The sequence below is a fragment of the Bacillus rossius genome, chromosome 1 (assembly GCF_032445375.1).
Source record: "Bacillus rossius redtenbacheri isolate Brsri chromosome 1, Brsri_v3, whole genome shotgun sequence".
Classification (NCBI taxonomy): domain Eukaryota; kingdom Metazoa; phylum Arthropoda; class Insecta; order Phasmatodea; family Bacillidae; genus Bacillus; species Bacillus rossius.
This window is the reverse complement of record NC_086330.1, coordinates 330,164,778-330,185,375: the sequence shown is the minus strand read 5'-3', so window position 1 is coordinate 330,185,375 and position 20,598 is coordinate 330,164,778. Positions and strand designations below refer to the sequence as shown.

Here is a 20,598-nt window from a genome sequence, read left to right as displayed (position 1 = left end):
AGCTCAGTTGGGCTCCACATACTATTTGGCTCTGCTGGTGGGTTACCAGAAATGCGTTTTCATTTGTACTACGGAGCCCAGCTCGCAAGACGTTTGACCCACAATATACCTATATATTATTGTCACCAACTCTTAACCCTTCTCCTTAATTGAAAACATCCATATGCTCAGCTAGCCAAGAATATTATCCATGCCTAGGCAGTAAGTAGTACATAAGAGAGTTTGTGTCGAGATACTCCAGATGCGCACAAACCCAAATGAGTACCGCGAGGTCCTAGCTCCCGACTCCAGCATGATTGTAACTTCCTGCCCCGCTCAACTCTTCCTCCAGACCATCCTTCTCGGCCGGTATCAAACCTGCTTGCTAAATGCCTACAATAATTTAGCCCCGCATGAATGAGCCCAGGGGTTTTCCCTGTGTCTACGCAGGTGTTACCTGGGCCCAACCTATCTCTAGTTCTAGTCTAGATTTAAGATAGGGGATTTAGTAATGCTATAAATTACTGCCATGGCTAGCCAATCCCCACAAAAAATTCATGATGCATGCTACCCTTTCTGAATGCCTGAAACCCTGCATGATTAGGCACATTACACACATACAATAATATGATTTCATAAAACAATTTCTCAGAGATCTTTAGAAGTTTTGCTTCCAAAAAACTTTAGTTAGTCTTCTTGAAAAACTAAAAACAAAAAAAAATTATTCTCAACTAAAAAATATGTTAATGTTTGGCTAGATGATTTAACTGATGAAGAGATCGCTCTAGTTTTAAGTAAATTTTATATATTGTTGTAAATTTGTACTTGTACTTTAAATACTAATTACTATACTATTATTGAATTATATTTTCATTTATTCATGAAACAATGTTATACTTTATACGTTTTTTTATATACGTTTTACTTTCGTGGGTGCTAAATTTCCTGGTTAATTAAGTGAATATTGTTAACGAAGCGTAAAAAAGGGGAAATAAAATATTATTATTATTACATAGGCTTCGACCTTAGACGCACTTGATGTCTTCCCTAGCCCAGGCCCCTCCCCCCAAAAAATACACAAAGTTTTAGTAAGGCTAGGAAACAAATGTGTATAAATATACAACTCACGTAGTTTGGGTTCCCTGCAAGAATTTCCGAAGATTTCCGAAGTTTTGCGTTTTGGTATTGACGCCACTTCAGCCGCTAAATCAGAAGGTTACCAATGAAAACAAGCATTGTTGTGACTGACCTAACCTAACCTAACCCCTTCGATATTTTTTTTAATATTTCAATTTTTCGAGAGAAATCCGAAGTTGCACGAACGATGGTAGGAAACCTGAAACTACGTGAGTTGCAGGCTTCCCCTAAACGCCTGGGTGTCCTCCGACACTGCGCAGGAGTACGTGAGCGAGGTGGTGTCCAAGTACCTGCCGCCGGAGCTGCCGCCCTGGCAGGTGGTGCTGCTACCGCGCGCCGGCCAGGACGAGCGCTACTACCTGGTGGTGCGGCTGCACCACCTCCTGCTGTCGGAGGGCGGCCTGGGGCTGGGGCAGCTCCTGAGGCCGGTGTGGCCCTCGCGGCTCGACGAAGACGACGAGAACCCTTCTCCGGGGGAGGAGGAGTTCCCGAGCCCCTTCGCGGACCTCGCGCCGCCGCTCGTCGCCTGCCGGACCCTGGCCCGCGCCACCGGGGACTGGCTCGCCGCGGCGTGGGCGGGCTTCGCGCGGGACCACGACCCCGTCGAGAACGTGGACCTGCTGAAGAAGCGGCCCCGGCTGTTGGGTTTCGCGGCCGCCCTCGTCGCCGCCTGCGTGGCCTGCGTCCGGGACCGCCGCGGCCTCGCAGCGGTGGCCGCAGAGTTCCGGAGCCGGCGGTGCACGCCGGGGTTCCTGTGTCGGGCTGCCTTCAACTCGTGCCGCCCTTCCAGTGTGGTCCGCGGCGCGGCCCGCCTCGCGTGGCTCGCCCTGGGACTGCCCGTGGTGGCAGTCCGGCTGCTGAGGGCGCTCGCTCGGCACTGCGCTCTCACCCTTGAGGCCGCTTCAGAGGCCTGGAGCTACTGCAAGGTGGGTCTGCCATGTCCTGGGCTTACAATAGCTACTGTGGCTCAGTGGTCAGGGGTCAACTTGAAGTAAATACCAGTAGACATGAGATACCGGTAGTAGGATGGGAGTAATTAGTTTTATGTACTGAGGTCGATAAACCATCATTAGTTTTAAACCTACTAAAAGGAGGATTCTTGATGTATATATATATATATTGATTATGACGTCCCTCGGCTTATGGTCTCTAATTTCCTGTCTGCGAAATGGCCTGCTTTGCCCATGTAGCTCTCGTCGGTGAGAAAGAGAGTTCAGGCCAACGTGGCCGGGACCGGAAAATACGGGACCTGGTTGGAACGTTGCGTGGGTAGGGGAAAAACGGTAGGTATTACCAAGTATAATGCGAAGATGTCAGTTTTCACGAGCCTCTTTTTATTCCGTAAAGAGATCCTGCCGCAGCCTGGCCGGCACGTCGCAGAACGAGCGTCCTCCCCGCCGCGACACTCCTGACGTCCACTGACGTATCAGGGCGCATGCGGGTGCGTCCCTGCTCGTCGCACTTCACAGTCGGTGCACTGGGGGGAAACATATCTCCCTTAGGTCCACGTCGGTGGACAGGTACAGCCTCTGCATCTGGGAGGGTACGACGACTGTCGTCATATGCCCCCCTCACCCGAGGCCATCCTGGCCCCGACGTCGGCCTAGACCGGCAGCCGCGGTCGCATCCGGCTACGTGCCTGGTCGTCGCAGTCCGTTACGTCAGTTTGCATGGGTCGGGCGAACCGAGGCAGGAGCTGCATCTCACTGCAGCGCAGCCCCCCGGCGGCCGTCTGTTGTACATCTTGGGGTTTGTACTGACCCCACCACTTGTAGTCCCAGAGGTAGTGAGGGGCAGTCGTCTCACGCGTGGACCGGTGCAATGCCGGCCTGCTCCCCGCGTGAGTGGTCGTCATCGGCTCCTCAGAAGGCAAGTCCAAGACCACCTGCTGGACCCTGTCGATGTCACCCTCCCCACTGAGGAGCCGGACCGTCACCCCGTCTGTCACGTCCTCGTTGACGTCCGTCCTAGTCACCCGCCGTTCCCAGGGGTGGACACGTCTCCGTCCACACCCCTGGTCAGGCCCCGGCAACGTCACCACAGGGTCGCTCAGGTCGATCAGATCGCCCTGGATAGTGTCGTCGTTCGTCACGTCCTCAATGAGTGGTCTGTCGTTGACGTTGGCGTTGTCGTCGTCGGGCGGAAGTACTCAGTCCACAAAGCGCTCCAGCTCTACCATGCTCGCGCCACGTGGGCCCCTTCCGCCCATCCTTTCGGGCGTCCTTTGCCCGCCCCCTCTCGCCGGTCGGGAGCTGTCATCCCCTCTCTGACGCCCCCTCGCAGGAGGCAGAGTCGGTGCTCTTGTGTTGTCACATTCGTGCATCGTGTCCAGTGGACCATCGTCCCCGTCAACGCCCCCGCGTACCACCCGCCGTGCCCAGGGGTGGGCGTGTCCCTGTCGACGTCCTTGGTCAAGCTCCTGTGGCATCACCACGGGGTCACCGAGGTCGACCAGTATTCCTACGGCGACGTCGTCATTGGCTCTGTCCTCGACTAGAGGCCTGATGTCGTCGTGGTCGTCATTGTCGTGCGTCCCGTCTGCCAATCGGATGTCGTCTCTATGTACCTTTGTCGTACGTGGTGGTCCCCAGTCTGTCAATTACCTCCTGCGGGCCTGACCACTTAGGGGCCAGGCTGGCGCAGAAACCCCTCTCGCCAGACGACAGGTGGTGACACCTGACAAAAACCTGTTGGCCAGGCTCCAGTTGTCCTGGGGGCTGGGGCGTCTGCGGCTTGCATCGGGCCAGGTAATCAGCCTGGCGTCGTCGGGCGTCTTCGCGCAGATCGTCCCTGTTCAGGTCGTGCGTGTCGGTAAGTGTGCGCGCCTCCCCGGGCAGGGCGAGGTTTCGGCCCTGCACCAGTTCAGCGGGGGAATGGCCCGTGACAGCGTTTGTCCGACGGCGTAGGCAAAACAGCAGCATCGGCAGGTGCAGGTCCCACTTGGTGTGGTCCTCGTCCAACCGGATGCGCAGCTGAGTTTTGATGTCCTGATTCCGCCTTTCGGTCGGATTCGTGCGCAGGTGGTAGGTGGGCGTCGTGTGATGCTCCACCCCCCAACCCGCACAGGACATTCGCCAGTTTCTCCCCGTAAACTGCACCCCGTTGTCCGTCAGGAGGACCGCGGGGTACCCGTATCGTGGGAAGAACTCACGCTCGAGGAAGGCAATCACGGTGCCGGCATTCACGTTTGGCACTGCGAACGCCTCCGCCCAGCGGGTGAAGACGTCCGTGACCACAACAATGAAACGCCGGCCACGGGATGTGCGAGGATACGGCCCCATGATATCCACCGCCACAGTGTGGAAGGGATCTCGGGGCCGTCGCGGGACCTGTTGCTCCTTGCCATCGGGTCGTCTGGACTTCCGCAATGCAGGCAGGCCCGCACATAGCGTATCACTTCTGCCGTGTCGCCAGGCCAGTGGAACGTCCGTCTGACCTCACGCAGCGTCTGCTCCGCACCCGGGTGTCCCGCCAGGGGGTGGTCATGCAGGTAGCCTAAGACCCAGCGCCTAGCCTCGAGCAGCATGTGGGTCTGCCACCTGCTCGTCCTGTGAGCCCCCCTGGTCTGGAGCATCCCGTTCAGACTCCGGCAGCCCGGTACCACCCCTTCCCCGCACTCCGTCAGTCGAGTCTGGGTGTCGGGGTCCCGGATACTGCGCAGCGTGGACCCACGTGAGCAGTTCAGTCATAGTGTTTGGTTGCACGTCAGGTGCAGGGGCAGTGCAGCTGGACAGCATGTACAAAGCACACGGTCGCGGCACCGAGTCCTCGACCCCGTGCTCGCGCTCAGGGAGGAGCACTTCCTCCCAGCCCTGGTCATCGCGGAACTCATTCTCAGGATCCAGATTCTGGGACAACTCGTTGGCCAGCTGATTTTCACGTCCAGGAACATGTTCAACCGTGAACGAGTATTCCTGGATCAGTATGGCCCACCGAGTGAACTTAGACTTCCGGCCCTGAGCGGAGTCTAGCCAGCGGAGGCATTGGCTGTCAGTTCTCAGCGTGAATGAGCGCCCCTCGACGTGTTGACGGTAGCGCTGCAGGGCCCAGACCACTGAAAGACACTCCTGCTCATTCACGTGATACCTCCGTTCAGCCTGCCCAAACTTGGCGCTGGTGTACTCGATCACCCATCTCACGCCGTGGTCATCCACCTGGTACAGCACCGCAACCATCCCCTTCTGACTCGCATCCGTCTGGATGAAGATGGGGCGGCTGGGCACCAGGCGCGAGAGCGTGTGACAGTTCCTGAATCGGTGCTTAACCTGCCGCAAGGCATCGTCCGCGGCGGGGGTCCACCGGAACTTAGTCTTGGGCGACAGTAGGTCCATCATCGGTGCCGTTATCGTGGCGAAGTCGGGGACAAAGGACCGCTGCCAGTTGAGCAACCCCAGCAGCTTCTGGAGCTTCTTCCAGGTTCTCGGTGCCCCCTTCCCCTCGATCAGCTCCAACTGCTCGGGTCGGGGGCGGCACTCCTCTGCCGTCACTATGTGCCCCAGGAACTCGATCTCAGTGGCCCCAATGTGACATTTCTTTGGGGCACACGTCAGTCCGTGTCTGGCCATACATTCTAGCACCAGTGCCAGATGGTGCGCGTGTTCCTCCCACGTCCTGGACCAGATTATAACGTCGTCCAGATAGGCACTGGCGAATTCACCAATGTACCCATCAAGAACATGTACCATCAGGGCCTGTAACATAGCAGGGGCATCCATGAGACCAAAAGGCATGGCGCAGAACAGATATCGTCGGCCGTCTGGAGCTGTGAATGCCGTCTTTGGGCGGTCCTCCGGGCATACTGGCACCTGCCAGTAGCCCGATTTCAGGTCAAGAGTCGTGAAGATGGTCGCATCCCCCAGTCCGGCTAGAGCGCCCGTGATGTTGATCTATGGGGGCGGGGCGGGAATAGTCAGTTTGTTTACTGCCTTGAAGTTTACGCAAAAGCGTAAACTTCCGTCCTTTTTGGTTGCCAGCACCACCCGCGAGTTGTACGGGGAGGTGCTGGGCTCAACCACTCCTTCACGTAACATCTCGTCAATTTGAGTCTGTATGGCCTCCCGCTCTCGGATGCCAAATCCGTACACCTTCTCAAAAGGAGGACGGTGTGGTACCATCGGTATCCGGTGCTCTGTCACATTCGTCCGTCGTAGCCGGTCCGCGGCCGCAAATACCTGTGCTTGGGAGGCGAGGACACTGTTGATGGCGTCGACGTGCTCCTCGGGGACAACGTGCTGAAGATCCTCCAGGCGGATGACTGACTGGGGGGAGGGGGGGAACCTGGTGTATGCCGTACACCATCCAGCGCCCCCGGGTGCCGAAGTGCATCCGCCCAGCTCGTACTTCCACGGTTGCGTCGACCTTGTACAGCCATGGGACTCCCAGGATCAGCCCCTTGCGGAGCTCGGGGACCACCCAGGCCTCGATGTAGCTAACGTGACCAACGATGCTCAATGTTACCTGAGTGATGCCCCCTGCTGCGGCGATGGCGTCCCTGGTGGCCAGCTGCACCAGCTCCCTCCACTGGGTCACCGCCTCCGCCCTCACCAGGTGGGCCGCGATGTAGGATCGGCTGGCGGCGGTGTCCACCAGGGCCAGCATCTCCCGTCCATTAGCATGAACGGGAACTCGCAGCAGCTCCTGCTCCTCGGGGCCGACCTGCCCCAGCTGCACAGTCGTCTGTTCCCCACCGCCCCCGGCCTCCTGGCCGTCCGGGCAAGGGGAACTCGCGGCGAGGTCTTCGGCTCGTCCCGGAGCTGACGCATTTTTGTTCCGGTTTCACACCTCGTCGACGGCAGGTCGACGAGGCGGCCGGTTCCGGCCCCGGGAAAACCTCCGTCGGGGCCGCTGTGGCCGTGATGACACACCGTTGTCCCCGCAGTCGCTCCGGCACGGGATCAGCTGGTGGGATGCCTGTGTCAATTCTCAGGTCGCCCACCTCACCGACGGCAGGTCGACGAGGCGGCTGGTCCGGCCCCGGGAAAACCTCCGTCGGGGCCTCTGGTCGTGATGACACTCCGCTGTCCCCGCGGTCGCTCCAGCACAGGGACAGCTGGCGGGGAGCAATTCAGTTTCCCTCTTCTCCCGACGACGGGTATGATGTCGGTGTTGTTGGTGCGGGTGGTGGTTGACGAGTCCTTCGGGTTACTGGGTCTGCCAGTGGTTGGCGGGTCGGGGAGCGGCACCCAGTTGTCCCTCCGCCCCTGTCCCCGTGTTTCCCGCCTGCGATGTGTTGCCTTCGCGCGCCTCCTCCCACGCAGCTCTGGTGTGGCACAGGCGATGCCAATGGTATGCCTCCAGGCAAAACCAGCATCGCGGTGGGCGCTCGTCCTTCTCCGGCGTTCCTGTCCGCGCGTGACGTCCCCCTCCTGCTGCAAATGTCTCTGGACATCCCCTGGCGCCACTTCGGTTCATCGTCTTCCGAGATCCCGCGCCGTCGGCGCAGCTCACCATGGCCATGTCATTGTCCGTGACTTCTGTGACGGTCACCCCCCGCGGTCCTGAGAGGGCCCGGGAAACTCTCGCGCCCCTAAGTGCCGTCCTCCACTGCGACATGTCGCGCTCAATCACGCGAGCAAGGGCCACGAACTCCTCTGTGTCACGTCCGGTGGCTGTCCTCATGAAGGGGCGGAACTCTGGTAACAACTGTTCGACGATGGTTGGTAACGCCGCACTCACGTCCCCACTTGTCCCCAATCTGTGGAACATGCACAGCTTTTCGTAGATGAACTGTTCCGCGCTCTCTTCTTCATCCTGGTTCCGGCAATATAAAGTCCGCAGACACATCGCACGCGCCTGATCGTTATCGAACCTAGTCTCGACTTGACGTACAAAATGTCCCCACTTGGTATCAAAACTCCCGGCCATTGACCACCAGTTTCTCGCCTCGCCGTGGAGCAATTCCACCACTCGCGACGCCCACTCTGCCGATTTCTATGGCCCGGAGCTTCTTAAGTCAGATTTCAGGTTTACCTCACCAATATGGAAATGATAGGTCGAAATTTTTTTTATGTCATGCGAATAAATGTAAGCCAATAAAAGGACACAAAAATGTATAAAAATGTTTACATAAATAAGTTAAGATAATCTAACATAAATATATGCTCAAACTGTAATTCAAATTTTCCTGGATTTGCATAGTAGTTTACAGTATCATTAGCGACTATAGTGTACACTCAGATTCAAATATCCTTTCCTTCTGTTGTCACTGATCTTCATTAATAGTCGCGCTGAGCTGATGTAGTGCGAGTGAAACGTCTTACGAGCTGTCAACAGCACGGAGGAAGGAATGTGAGCGGTTAAGCGGGATGGAAAGGGAAGGTAAGAAGAAGGGGATACGTATAAGTAGGGAATGACATAAAGAGCTCTAAAATCTCCTTGGGTGCAGCATTTTTCTTATACCCATTCAAAATATCCTGAACATGTAGTAGAGCGATTATGATGATTGATGTTTTTGGAACAGTTGATGTGTAACCGAGCAGTAGTGGGTCGAGCATATTTAGTTTTTTAGAGTTCTGCTTACTATTTGGCTTTGTCGGTCCGTTTCGCGCCAAACGGGAATCCTACAACTCACGTAGTTTCGGTTCCCTGCAAGAATTTCCGAAGATTTCCGAAGTTTTGCGTTTTGGTATTAACGCCACTTCAGCCGCCAAATCGGAAGTATCCAATGAAAACAAGCATGTTGTGGCTGACCTGACCTAACCTAACCCTTCGACTTTTTTCTAATTTCAGTTTTTGGAGAGAAATCCGAAGTTGCGCGAACGTGGTAGGGAACCGAAACTAACGTGAGTTGTAGGCTTCCCGAGCCAAACACACGTTTCCATCGAGCAGCCGAGCTCGCAAGAAGTTAGCAGAGCTTGAAGTCCGTCTGTGTGAACTTCGACGGCAGAAAGCTGCAGCGCACCTGCTCCTTGCTGCAGCTGGTGTACACGGCGCCGAGGATCCTGCTGGAGGACCTGTTCCTCGCGCAGAAGGGCGCGCGGCACCACCTGCAGACGGTGTCGCTGTGCGGCAGGAAGGTGGTGGCCTGGTCGCCGCCCGTGTCGCTCGACCTCGTCCGGAGGCTGGCGGCCGTCGCGGACGCCACGCCCAGCGAGGTCAGCATCGCTACCGTCTCTCCATTCACGAGATGCTGCAATCAAAACCCGAGATATACACAAAATATTTAACTTTATTCAAGTGAGACTTGTTTAAAACCATTAGGATTGGTCTATGTGATGTCTCATAGACCTCATGTAAGCCTTTTGGACATACGCCATTGCTAAACACACGTATGTATGTCTGTAGAAGAAAACTAAAAAAAAAAAAAAAAAATGTTTTTTGTCTCGTTTCAACTGTTGTGCTGAATTTTTTTGGGGTTCAATTCATCATTTGTGGGTTTTTTTTCTTTCGTTTTTTCGTTCTCTTAGTCCAATTTTCTTTGTTTTTCTTTGTTTGTTGACCATATTCCTGCTATGGAATATTATGTGGTGTAGGTATACATCCACAGCAATTTTTTTGCTTAATTTGTGATTTTTGTCTTTTTGTTTTTTTGTAGTTTTCTTCTACAGACATACATGTGTTTAGCAATGGCGTATGTCCAAAAAGCTTACATCAAGTCATGCACTCCCATTGCACAAATCTTTCAAAGATAATAGTCTCATAGACCGTAATGTCAACTTTAAAAGTCAACTTTCCTAGTGAGAGTTTTTTTTTTTCATTGTGCATAGAGGATTTTTTTTTTTTAAATACTTTGAAGTAGATTCGTTTGGGCCCATTTAAATAATTATTTCATCTCATCGGCGTTGGCCCTTTAGGAATGAATAAGGAATTTACACATCCAAATGTGTTCTGAAATTATCGTTTTTATCTACTACATCTACTATGAAAATACCAGGCGAGTTAAAACACGTTTATACACTTCCCGGCTATTTCACAGGTGCTCTTTTATTTTCTCAAATGCTGACGTTCTCTGAGCTGTGGTTCACTTCTGTTTCACCATATTTTAATAAGCATACTTGTACTTCTACAGAGACTGAAATTTTGTTCTGGAAATGTATTCATCCCTCAAGTCTCCTTCCCAGCAGTTTTATAAGAACTTACAACTGTCCCGCCCACGAAATATGAACAACATTCCGTGTTACCATCACCCTTATTGTGGGTTCACAAATGTGTTCACAAGTGTCCATAATGAGTCGACGTAGAACAAGTGCGGTTATAACCGCGTTTACTTCGGAGGAATCTGATAAACACCACCAATCACATTCCTTTGTTATAGGTGCTTATACTTTTTTTTAATGCAGAGAGTGATATAACTATGAATACTGTTGACATCCTAAGCAGGGCCGGATTTAGAGGTCTGGAGGCCTCGGGGCAACAGAGGAGCGGAGGCCCCTGGCCCCAAATTATTTTCCAAATAAAATGAACAATTTTTTTTTTTAGTCGAGTTTTCCAATAAATAATTTATTGTGAAATCAAGTAGATTCTTTTAGTATTTAAAAACATACATAAATATAATCGGAGACAAGAATTATATGAAATTAAATTTTAGTGTTAATGAACGGAACCTTCCGAGCTTTTTTCGCCGAAAAATCGTTGATGATTTCGCTGAAATCCAATTCCCGGAGTAAATCGCTTTCAATGCTCAGGAGAGAAAGCTTCGATAAACGGTTTTGTACCATCGTGGTTCAGAGCCTATTTTTTATAATTTTCATTTTTGAAAATGAGCGCTTTCCAGTGCAATTTGAAACCATCAAAACGAAATATATTCTCAATGCAATTTCAAGGTTTGGAAATGTACCTCTGAAATTTTGATCTGCGAGAATTTGGTAGTAAAATAGTTCCGGAGATTGGTATTTTCCATAGTCCTTTTTGTATGAGTCCGTTAGTGGGGGCCCTCCGTTTGTGGAGGCCCCGGGGCTTTCAACCCCGTTTCCCTCCCCTAAATCCGGCCCTGATCCTGAGTCATGGTCCAGCCAATAACTTATATCATGGTTATATCTTGCCAAAATGTCTATGCAAGACTCAATAAGGTAGGCAGTAAACATGTCAGTTGAAAGTGACAACTGGAAGTTAATCACACTTTTCTAATTAGAAAGTAGTGCTTCACTTCCGTTCAGTTCACATCCGAGAATAAGGAATGCTGTCAGTTACCTTGGTATTCACATCAGCTTCGATGGTAAGTGGCTTGCCACCAATTGCGTCTAAGATTTTATTTACCCTACTAGCTAAAGTAATCCTAAATTGTATCAAAATAATATAGTTTTGATATCAAGGGACACAAGGTATCAGACAAAGTCCAACCTCAAGTTTCTATTTTTTTTAACATGGTACAGCGTAAAGGTCTTACTGTGCTTATCACCATGAACATCAAATTCTCTCAAATAAAGAAACAGGATCCATAGGTGCATCCCCCACCTCAATCACAATACCATCAAGGTCAGGTATATGAAGTTAAAATACATACATTTCTGTATTTACAACCACGGTCATGTCAATTTTTTTTTAAGCTGTAATTTGTGTTCCCGTCTGTTTAGAATCCTAATATTCAGGCTTTGAAACATCCGCTAAAGACTCTTGGAAAGCATTCACGGGACTTGCAGTTCACCTTTATCTTCATTTTTCCGCCATATGGTGTTATGGTTGACACCGAGATCTCATAGTTACCCCATGCACGCCAGTCCACAGCCTTGCGCTCAGAGGTGACACTGCGCTAGGAGCGTAGAACAAGGAGGGAGATACATGTATGTGCGACTCTTGTGGCGGAAACTGAGACCATGTTTTGCGCAAAATGTGACGCTATCTGTTGAGTGGGCCCATAACTACTAGCAAAAAAGAAACTCGTCCGGCGGTTTTGGTTTTACAATGATGATAAAAATACATGACTGTACAAAAAAATTACACAAAATAATGTTTTGGAATTTAAAAAAATTGGTTGTCTGTAAAGTCGGTTTAAGGACGATAGTTTAACGTGACGTCATAACAAAACATTGATGAAATGATTACATACTTTTATGAATAAAATTGAATCATTTTTATTTTAATAATAAAAGAATAAATACTCGAAATTACACTAGTAATCAGATTTTTAAAATGCAAGGATAATTAACCTTTATTGCCGAAATTGTTGTTGTAATAAGCAATGAAACCCACATTAACTTTTTCACTTCACTTTACAAACAGTCGACCAAACAGTTCACGTGTAGATGTAAAGTTGTGTGCTGCCGCTGTCTTTCTTCTCCTCGGACGCATATGGCCAACCGAGTGGAAGAGAGATAGATGCGGCGCAAGCGTTCAATGAGCGTAACGGAACAATGTGCTAGACGGGACACTTCTTCGTGCGTGCAGGTGGCGTTGATCGATTTATTAGACGTTGTCACGTCAAAAAAGTATTGTTTTTATAAATGAGTAGTATGCCACACCACCTGTTCGCCTGCTGATGGCTGGCGCCAGGGCCGGTGCAAGGTAAATTGGCGCCCTAGACGAAAAACCTTAATTGCCCCCCCCCCCCCACCCCCCCGGCCGGACACCCCAAAAAATTTTTTTCCTTGCCTCAAAATACATCACGTAAGCCTAAGATTTTGTCAACAATCAAATGTAAGCAGGCTTGTGTTTTTTTTTTACTTTTTTACTTATTACAAATCATGAACAGGTCACCGTGGACTTTTAAATAATTACTTATATCTATATAAACATTCCAAACTGTTACAAAAATCCATTTTCATCTAGTTTCAGTAATCGTTAAACATATTATATGAGCTGTTATGTGTCGTGCTGCGCCACCCTAGGCGGTTGCCTAGTTCGCCTGTACGGACGCGTCTGCCGATGGCCGGCGCGACAGTGCAGCGAGGGTATACGCTGCGCAGGTGCTGCTGGCGGCAACAGCGGGCGCGCTGCGCGAGTACTTCCGCCAGCTGGGGCTGGCCGCGCCCGACAGCGTGCAGTGCGCGGCGCGCTCCGTGCCGCGCCTGACGGGCGCCGCGACGCGCGGCCTGGTGTGCCTGCCGCTGCCCACCGGGGCCCGCGGCTGCTCGCTGCTGGCGGCAGTGCGAGGCGCGACGCGCGAGGCCCGGCGGCGCCAGGCGGCCCTCCACCTCTTGTCCTCGTGGCTGCCCGAGGGCGGGCTGCTGCCGCGCCTGCTGCCCGCCGCGCTCGTCCGCCTGCTCATGAACCACGTGACGCGCCGCTACGCCGTCACGCTGGCCGAGGTGGGCCCGCAGACGCAGTGCGTCTCCGCCTGGGGCCACGCCGTGCGCCAGCTCGTGTACTGGCGCCCGCCGCAAGGGAACATATGTGAGTGTGCTCTGCACAGTCATCTTCGGGGACGCGGCAGTAGGCCGACAATCACTAGACTGAAAGACACCACTGTACCGGACGTGCACAAGACCGGTCAGGTACAAAACCAAAAGGCACTATACCGAAAGGCACTAGACCGAAAGACACCAAACCTAATGGCACTGGACCGGACGTGCACAAGACCGGTCTGGTACAAAACCAAAAGGCACTAGACCGAAAGCCGTTTAGCCGAAAGACAGAAAGACAGTAGACCGCACAAGCACAATACCGAAAGTCAGTAGGCACAAAGGCGCTAGACTAAAAGGCACTAGACCGAAAGACACCAAACCTAATGGCACTGGACCGGACGTGCACAAGACCGGTCAGGTACAAAACCAAAAGGCACTAGACCGAAAGGCACTAGACCGAAAGACACCAAACCTAATCGCACTGGACCGGACGTGCACAAGACCGGTCAGGTACAAAACCAAAAGGCACTAGACCGAAAGGCACTAGACCGAAAGACACCAAACCTAATGGCACTGGACCGGACGTGCACAAGACCGGTCAGGTACAAAACCAAAAGGCACTAGACCGAAAGGCATTAGACCGAAAGACACTAAACCTAATGGCACTGGACCGGACGTGCAGAAGACCGGTCTGGTACAAAACCAAAAGGCACTAGACCGAAAGCCGTTTAGCCGAAAGACAGAAAGACAGTAGACCGCACTAGCACAATACCGAAAGTCAGTAGGCACAAAGGCGCTAGACTAAAAGGCACTAGACCGAAATACACCAGACCAAAAGGCACTGGATTGGACGTGCACAAGACCGAACAGGGGTACAAAACCAAAATGCACTAGACCGAAAGCCGTTTAGCCGAAAGACAGAAAGACTAAACCAGACCGGACAAGCACAAGACCAAACAGGCACTTGACCAAATGATAAGTACTAGATCTAAAGGCACTAAACCGAAAACGTGAGAATTTATATCTCTGGGAACATGCCTTAACTATGGCGACAGGCAGTTTCCCGAAAGGCACTAGACCGAAAGTCGTTTCTCCGACATTCCTGTCTAGTGCCTGCGGCCCGAAATATCTTTTGGATCATTTCCTCAAACGTTGCGCCAGCACGTACTGGGACTACACGATCTTCGCTCGCGTAAACCGCAGAAATGTTAGGTGCGTTTCTATTGGTGGTATGGGACGATATTAGGTCGTTACAATCGTTTGCAACACGGTGAGCAAATATTTTATTCGGTCGCTTCCTCATACCTGTTGATTTCTAATACTGACTGAAAACATATAATGGTATTAAAAAGTTATTACAAAACGTAGTAGTTTGAAATATGAATATGTTTTGTAAAAAATACGCCTCTATTTAACAGGAAAAGTAATTTTGTTGAAGGAAAAAAGCTTTATTATTCTTTAAAAAAAACTATGATTTCAAACCCTTAAAATACAGGTATTTCTCGTGAGAATTAGTTGTATCTTAAGAAAAAAACAGCATTTTTCATTAGCTATTTTAAATCATCTGAAATTTTGTAAATAATTCTCAATTCTGTATGCCATATAAACTCCGTAAAAAAATTCCAGACATGTCTGCCCTACGCTGTATCGATCCGAGATCTTTTTTTTTTTTTTTTTTTTTTAAACTTCCATGGTAATTCTGAAAGGAGTTCCCGATCGTAAAATGACGATTATAAAGGGGGGCTTACGGGTTATTTTCCCCACGGGCACCGAGAGCTAAGATTTAGACATAAAATAATAGATCGAATTGTACAGATAACTTTCATGTGATACCCCACTTAAGCTGGTTAACTCACTGAAATTTTTTACTCCTCACCCTTTTTTTTACCCCAATATATCAACAACCACTCACCTTATTTAGTTCATATATGAACTTGAAAAATTCTATTGTCCATGTCTACTTACCAAATTTTTATGAATATCCGATCAACGGTTCGACAGTTACAACTGACTTTATTTGGAGTTAAAAAAAAATGGTTGTCTGTAAAGTCGGTTTACGGACGATAGTTTAACGTGAAAACGTCATAACAAACATTGATGAAATGACTGCTTAGTTTTATGAATACAATTGAATCATTTTTATTGAATTATCACTATTTTGTATGGATACAAAGAAGGAGTGAAATGAAATCTACAATTTAATTGATAAATTTACTTTTATTTGCACTCATTAATTCAAATATGTTTATTACTTTAACGAACAGATTATTTTAACTATAACTTTTATACATGTTTGCTATTTAACTTCTTCCAATCTGTGTTATTCTGTTAAGGATAGGACGATGATAGGAAAAGTAGGAAACGAATGGGAGTGTTTCAAGTTTAATGTGCCTCGAAAAAGTCAAATCGATGGTTGTTCCAATCGAGTGGAAGAGAGATAGATGCGGCGCAAGCGTACAATGAGCGTAACGGGACAAAGCGTAACGGGCAATGTGCGTACTGGGATAATGAGTCATCCTTTTTCGTGCGTGCAGCCTGCGTTCATCGATTTATTAGACGTTGTCACGTCAAAAATATATTATCAACATAAGGGTATTCGCAAAACGCTAGACGTTACAGTTATGAACAAACTCGCACAGTGAGGTGCGCGCACTCGCAGCATTAATCGGTGAATGTCACCGCAGAGCACACGTGGGTGTGCGGAATGCATTACCGCCGGAAGTTTCGTGTCTGAGCTTCTGCTGTTAGGGCTGTTAAACATTTAAAAAAATGAATTATCATCTCCTCGATTTATTCCACTTCGTTACAAATCACCTCGTATATTTTTCTCATGTCTCACTGGTGTATACTCTGGCTAGCTGACAATACTTTTCAAAAGTATATTTTCTCATACTTCACGTGTTACACCTTGACAAACCAACTCTTCACCACTCACATTTAGTTGATAATGGTTTCTCAGACCATACAGTGTATGTTCATCAAAAAGTACTTTTGACAGACTCTACAGATGGGTTTGATTTCCTTAATTATAATCTTATAGTTACGAATTTGGTTGCCGTAAGGTTAAAACAATATTCCCACTTTTGATGTGGGTGTCTTGGTAGTTAATTGTTGGTGTCATAAGATCAGGAACATAGCCCAGCATATACTTTTTCCAATAGTCATGTGTTGAATCTACACAGGTCGATTACTATAGCACATCTGTAATAAATTTAAAGGACAGTTTTATGCTTTTTTCGGTTCAAATTTAACATAGCAGTTAACTACTCTGCCAAATTACCAAAAGTATCAGTGCACATTTTTTGCCAATTTCCATCTGAAACATCAACTCACTGACAAACTTTACAGCAATTAAGCTAGCAGTCATCCACAATGTTAGCCTTCAGATTTCGTACCAGTTTAGATTTGTGTAATGTTGATAAAATCTTGCTGATTTAGAAACAAACAAATTAAGTGGACATTTTTTCTCCTTTCACTGCCATGCCTTTCACTGCCATGCCTTTCTGTCATCTAAAATGTGGTGATGAACATTTGAAGTCAGTGTTCTCTTCTGAAGTTCCTTGCATCTCTATCTCAAAAGCACGAATAGCTACTTTCATACAGAAGCCGCAGTGATCTTGCACAGAAATATTTCATGGTCATGCTTACGTGTCGCGCTTACCTCCGACAAACCCAATATAATTTAGGATTACGTGGTATTTTATTATTTTGGATACAGGATAATAAAACTTACAGATACGGGAATATTAGTAAACCCTTCTGCGCATTTGATTCGTTTATGATAAAGCTTCACTCAAAAACTTGGCAAGTAGGCAAAACTGATAATATTCCACTCATAAATTCGGCTTGACTGGTAATTAATGCGCATAGTCTTTAACCCCATTTATTTGTGCTTAATAAAACTTTGAAGGTCTGGCTATTCAGTTAAGTGATCAGTATGTCTGAAGCGCAGAAGGATGGGTTTTGTTTCCAGTCCGGGAGATATTTCGATTGTGAAATATTTTCATGATAGGTATAAAAGTAAAAAGTAATTGCAAACAATGATATAAATACCTTAACTTGGTTTACCCTGATCACCCATGGCCGTCTCCTTTTGATGATGATGAGGTTTCAGAACCTGAATGAAAATCCTATACAAGAGAAGAGCCAAACTGTAACCATGAACCAAGCTTGATGTATGAAATAAAAAAAAATGAGAAAGTAAATGGTTGTCGGAAAACAATGATGATTAATATAAGAGAAAAAACCTTACTCAGTTGTAAATACTATATAACAAATGTTCCTGCAAATTATGCAAATTTTATGTAATAGGGTTACAAATGTTCTATACTGAAAGTCCCAGAACTCAACGTCAATCTGAGAATAGTTTATTCACCAATTCATTGCGGTTCTGAGTCAATAAACCTAAATTTAAAACAAAAATTGTCGTTGTTGAGTTAAGGAATTTTTTTAAATCGTTAAGAAATTCCTACCTTGCACCAAATATTATTAGATACTGTGACTACAATTTATTTTATGCAATCACGAATAACCCTACTATTGAAAACAATGGCAAATAATATCAAACAAGCTATACCATTGGGGGAAACAAATTCTCTGCATGTCTCAAGTGGCAAAAATTTCTAATCGAAACTTTGACTATTCGCACTGTAAAATATATATACTCTATGAACTAAGCAAGTTATTTGTTAAAATAACTTTTCAAATAACTAGTTAAGTTAGCATTGTATTTTTTTACAGTATGAATAGTCAAAGTTCCTCAATTAAACTTTTTTGAACCATAAGTCGTGTCAAAATGTTTTCCCCAAAATGTATACATAGTCACTGTATCTAATTATTTGGTGCAGGTTAGGGATTTAAAACCTTTCGAAAAATGCCTGTACCTCAAAACCAACGACTAATTAACTGGCCCATAAGCTGTTCCAAATGTTCTGGTGACCTCATCTGGTCATTTTTCTCGGTGTAAGTGAAGAGATGTCTCCAATAACGATTTTTTGAAGAAGATGACCGTAGTGTCGTGTTCGCAGGCATGGCGCTGACGTTGATGCAGTACGGACACTCGGTCCACCTGGGCGTGATGACAGACGCACTGCTGTCGCCCCAGCACGCCTTCATCGCCAGTGGCTTCCAGCAGCAGATAGCCGAGCTGGCGAGCGCCTCTGGGGTGCAGAGAGACCGCGCCCCCAGCAGCTAGCCATCCCTGACATCCCTGCCCTATCTCGCACTGCTAGTTCGCTTTATCTTCGCATCCTCACCTGCTGTAACACCCTATACTCTACTGCTATCTCGCTTTATCTTATACTCACAGATAGACCACTCTTATCCCCAGCTGCCAGCATGCTTTATCTTGTCCTGCTTTTTTTTCTTAGCGTACACCTGCTAGTACACCCTATCCACAGCTGCTAGCTCACTTTATCCTCTTATTCTCAACTCCTATCACACTATTCTAAACTGCTAGCTCGCTTTATCTTATCTTTTTTGCTAGCCCATCCTGTCCCCTTCTGCAATTATGATAATCTAATATCCTCACCAATCCCCAGCTTATAGCTCACGTATTATAAACCTAACCTGCTAATCCACTCTTTCCTCAGCCGTTAGCTCACTTTATTCTCTTATTCTCACCACTTATACACTCTTTCTCCAGCTCTTATCCTCACCTGCTATCCCATTCTGTCCTCAGCTGCTAGCTCGCTTTATCTTCTTATTTCCACCCGTTAGATCATCCTTTACATAGCTGCTAGCCTACTATTTACACTGACATTTAGGCTGCCTTAACTCCAAATGTTCGCCCAACACATTCCTTGATGCTAGCCCAGTTTAAAAAATCTGATAGTTGTTGAGCAGGTAGTTCGTCCTACCATCAGTTGATAGCCCAACCTATTCCAGTTTCCCAATGCCAGGTGTCTGTGAGTCACGCGCGAGAAGTTTCCCTGCTGATGAACGCACGACAGAACCCTGCGATAAATATTAATGACTGGATAAACTCAAATAAGAGCCCGAGCGTTAACCACATATGTTCAGTACTGTAGATATGTATATATCAAGAAGACTGAGTGAAGCATGCAACCCAATAAATTTGAAGAAGCTGAAGGAGAAAAATGTACACAATTTTATGTCATGAATAGTTGTCACCATTACTTTAGTTAACTTTACACACAAAATATTGTAATCATATTTAGGAGATTTTAAAAAATCACTTTCATTTAAGTGTAATTAAAATTAATATTTTGGTTCTTAGATAACATTTTCTCCTGTCATACTTTTCCTTAGTACATTCTTGTAAATCTTTGGTATTATGTTTTACTAACTTTTTTTTCAAGTTGTGGAGTGCCGGTTTATTAGGTTGAAAATGAAACAATAAGCTCTGCCTTTTAGGTTAATGTCATTATCCGTGTCATGTTTCATAGCCGATACGAAAACCACTCGTTGTTAGAATAAATATTAAGTGGATATAACTTGGGGAAAATATTTTCTTATTTAACACTGTATCAGTTCCAACATTTTATGTTTGCCTAAGGAATAACTATCACCTCTCATATTTTGTTGACATACTGATTATTCATTTTATATCTTTTCCTGCTTCACTTTGAATAATGACTACAGGTTGCTTCCACTCTCCTTACAAAAATCTACAAGGTAACAAACTTGAACAACCCAAACTCTTATTTTTAGTGACTTAATAACAAAAAAAGCACCAATGATGATATCATGTGATATTGAATAGGACTGCGTGGAGATAAATACTTTACTCACAATGAGGACAATTGAAAACCCTCATAGGTATAAAATTGATTGCAGTAAATAGATTAGTTTTAGAGTTTTAATCAATGCAGATTTCTAAAATAATGACTAAGATTCCTAATAAATTAAAGGATCAATGAAGACCAGAATAGCAAGTGAGACAACAACTAGTCCCTATGTGATTTACCCAAATATACTCTTAAAAAAACAGGGTGGCTCCTGGGCTTATAAAAGTTGGTCTTTTGAAGAAGTAAAAAAAAATTGTCATATCTCAAAACACCCTTGAAAGCCGAGTCTCTGAGTCTCGGGCTGCTATACAAGCCTTCAAGAGGCAAATTTTTAAATAAACGAGTTCTTAAAAAAATTAGTAAAATAACAGACTTATTATGTCACAATTGAGACGTCATTGGGTATATTGCAGTTGTGTTCTTGGAGGTCTCTGCATCTGTCGACATGCCGATGTCTGTCCTGACCAAACACATGGCAATATCGAGGTTTTGAATGCAGATTTTACAAGTTGCTT

The 20,598-nt window shown here is 47.4% G+C and overlaps 1 protein-coding gene across 1 annotated transcript in view; it reads left to right on the top strand.

Moving 5' to 3' along the window:
• Nucleotides 1-19,789, top strand: part of LOC134528033 (uncharacterized) — a 39,792-nt gene extending 20,003 nt beyond the window's left edge. Inside the window, exons 5-8 of the mRNA XM_063361220.1 lie at nt 1,377-2,042; nt 9,033-9,209; nt 12,957-13,383; nt 18,362-19,789. Coding sequence (XP_063217290.1) covers nt 1,377-2,042; nt 9,033-9,209; nt 12,957-13,383; nt 18,362-18,528 — 1,437 coding nt within the window. The 3' untranslated portion in view covers nt 18,529-19,789. The remainder of the gene's footprint in view (nt 1-1,376; nt 2,043-9,032; nt 9,210-12,956; nt 13,384-18,361) is intronic.
• The last annotated feature ends 809 nt before the right edge of the window (nt 19,790-20,598 follow it).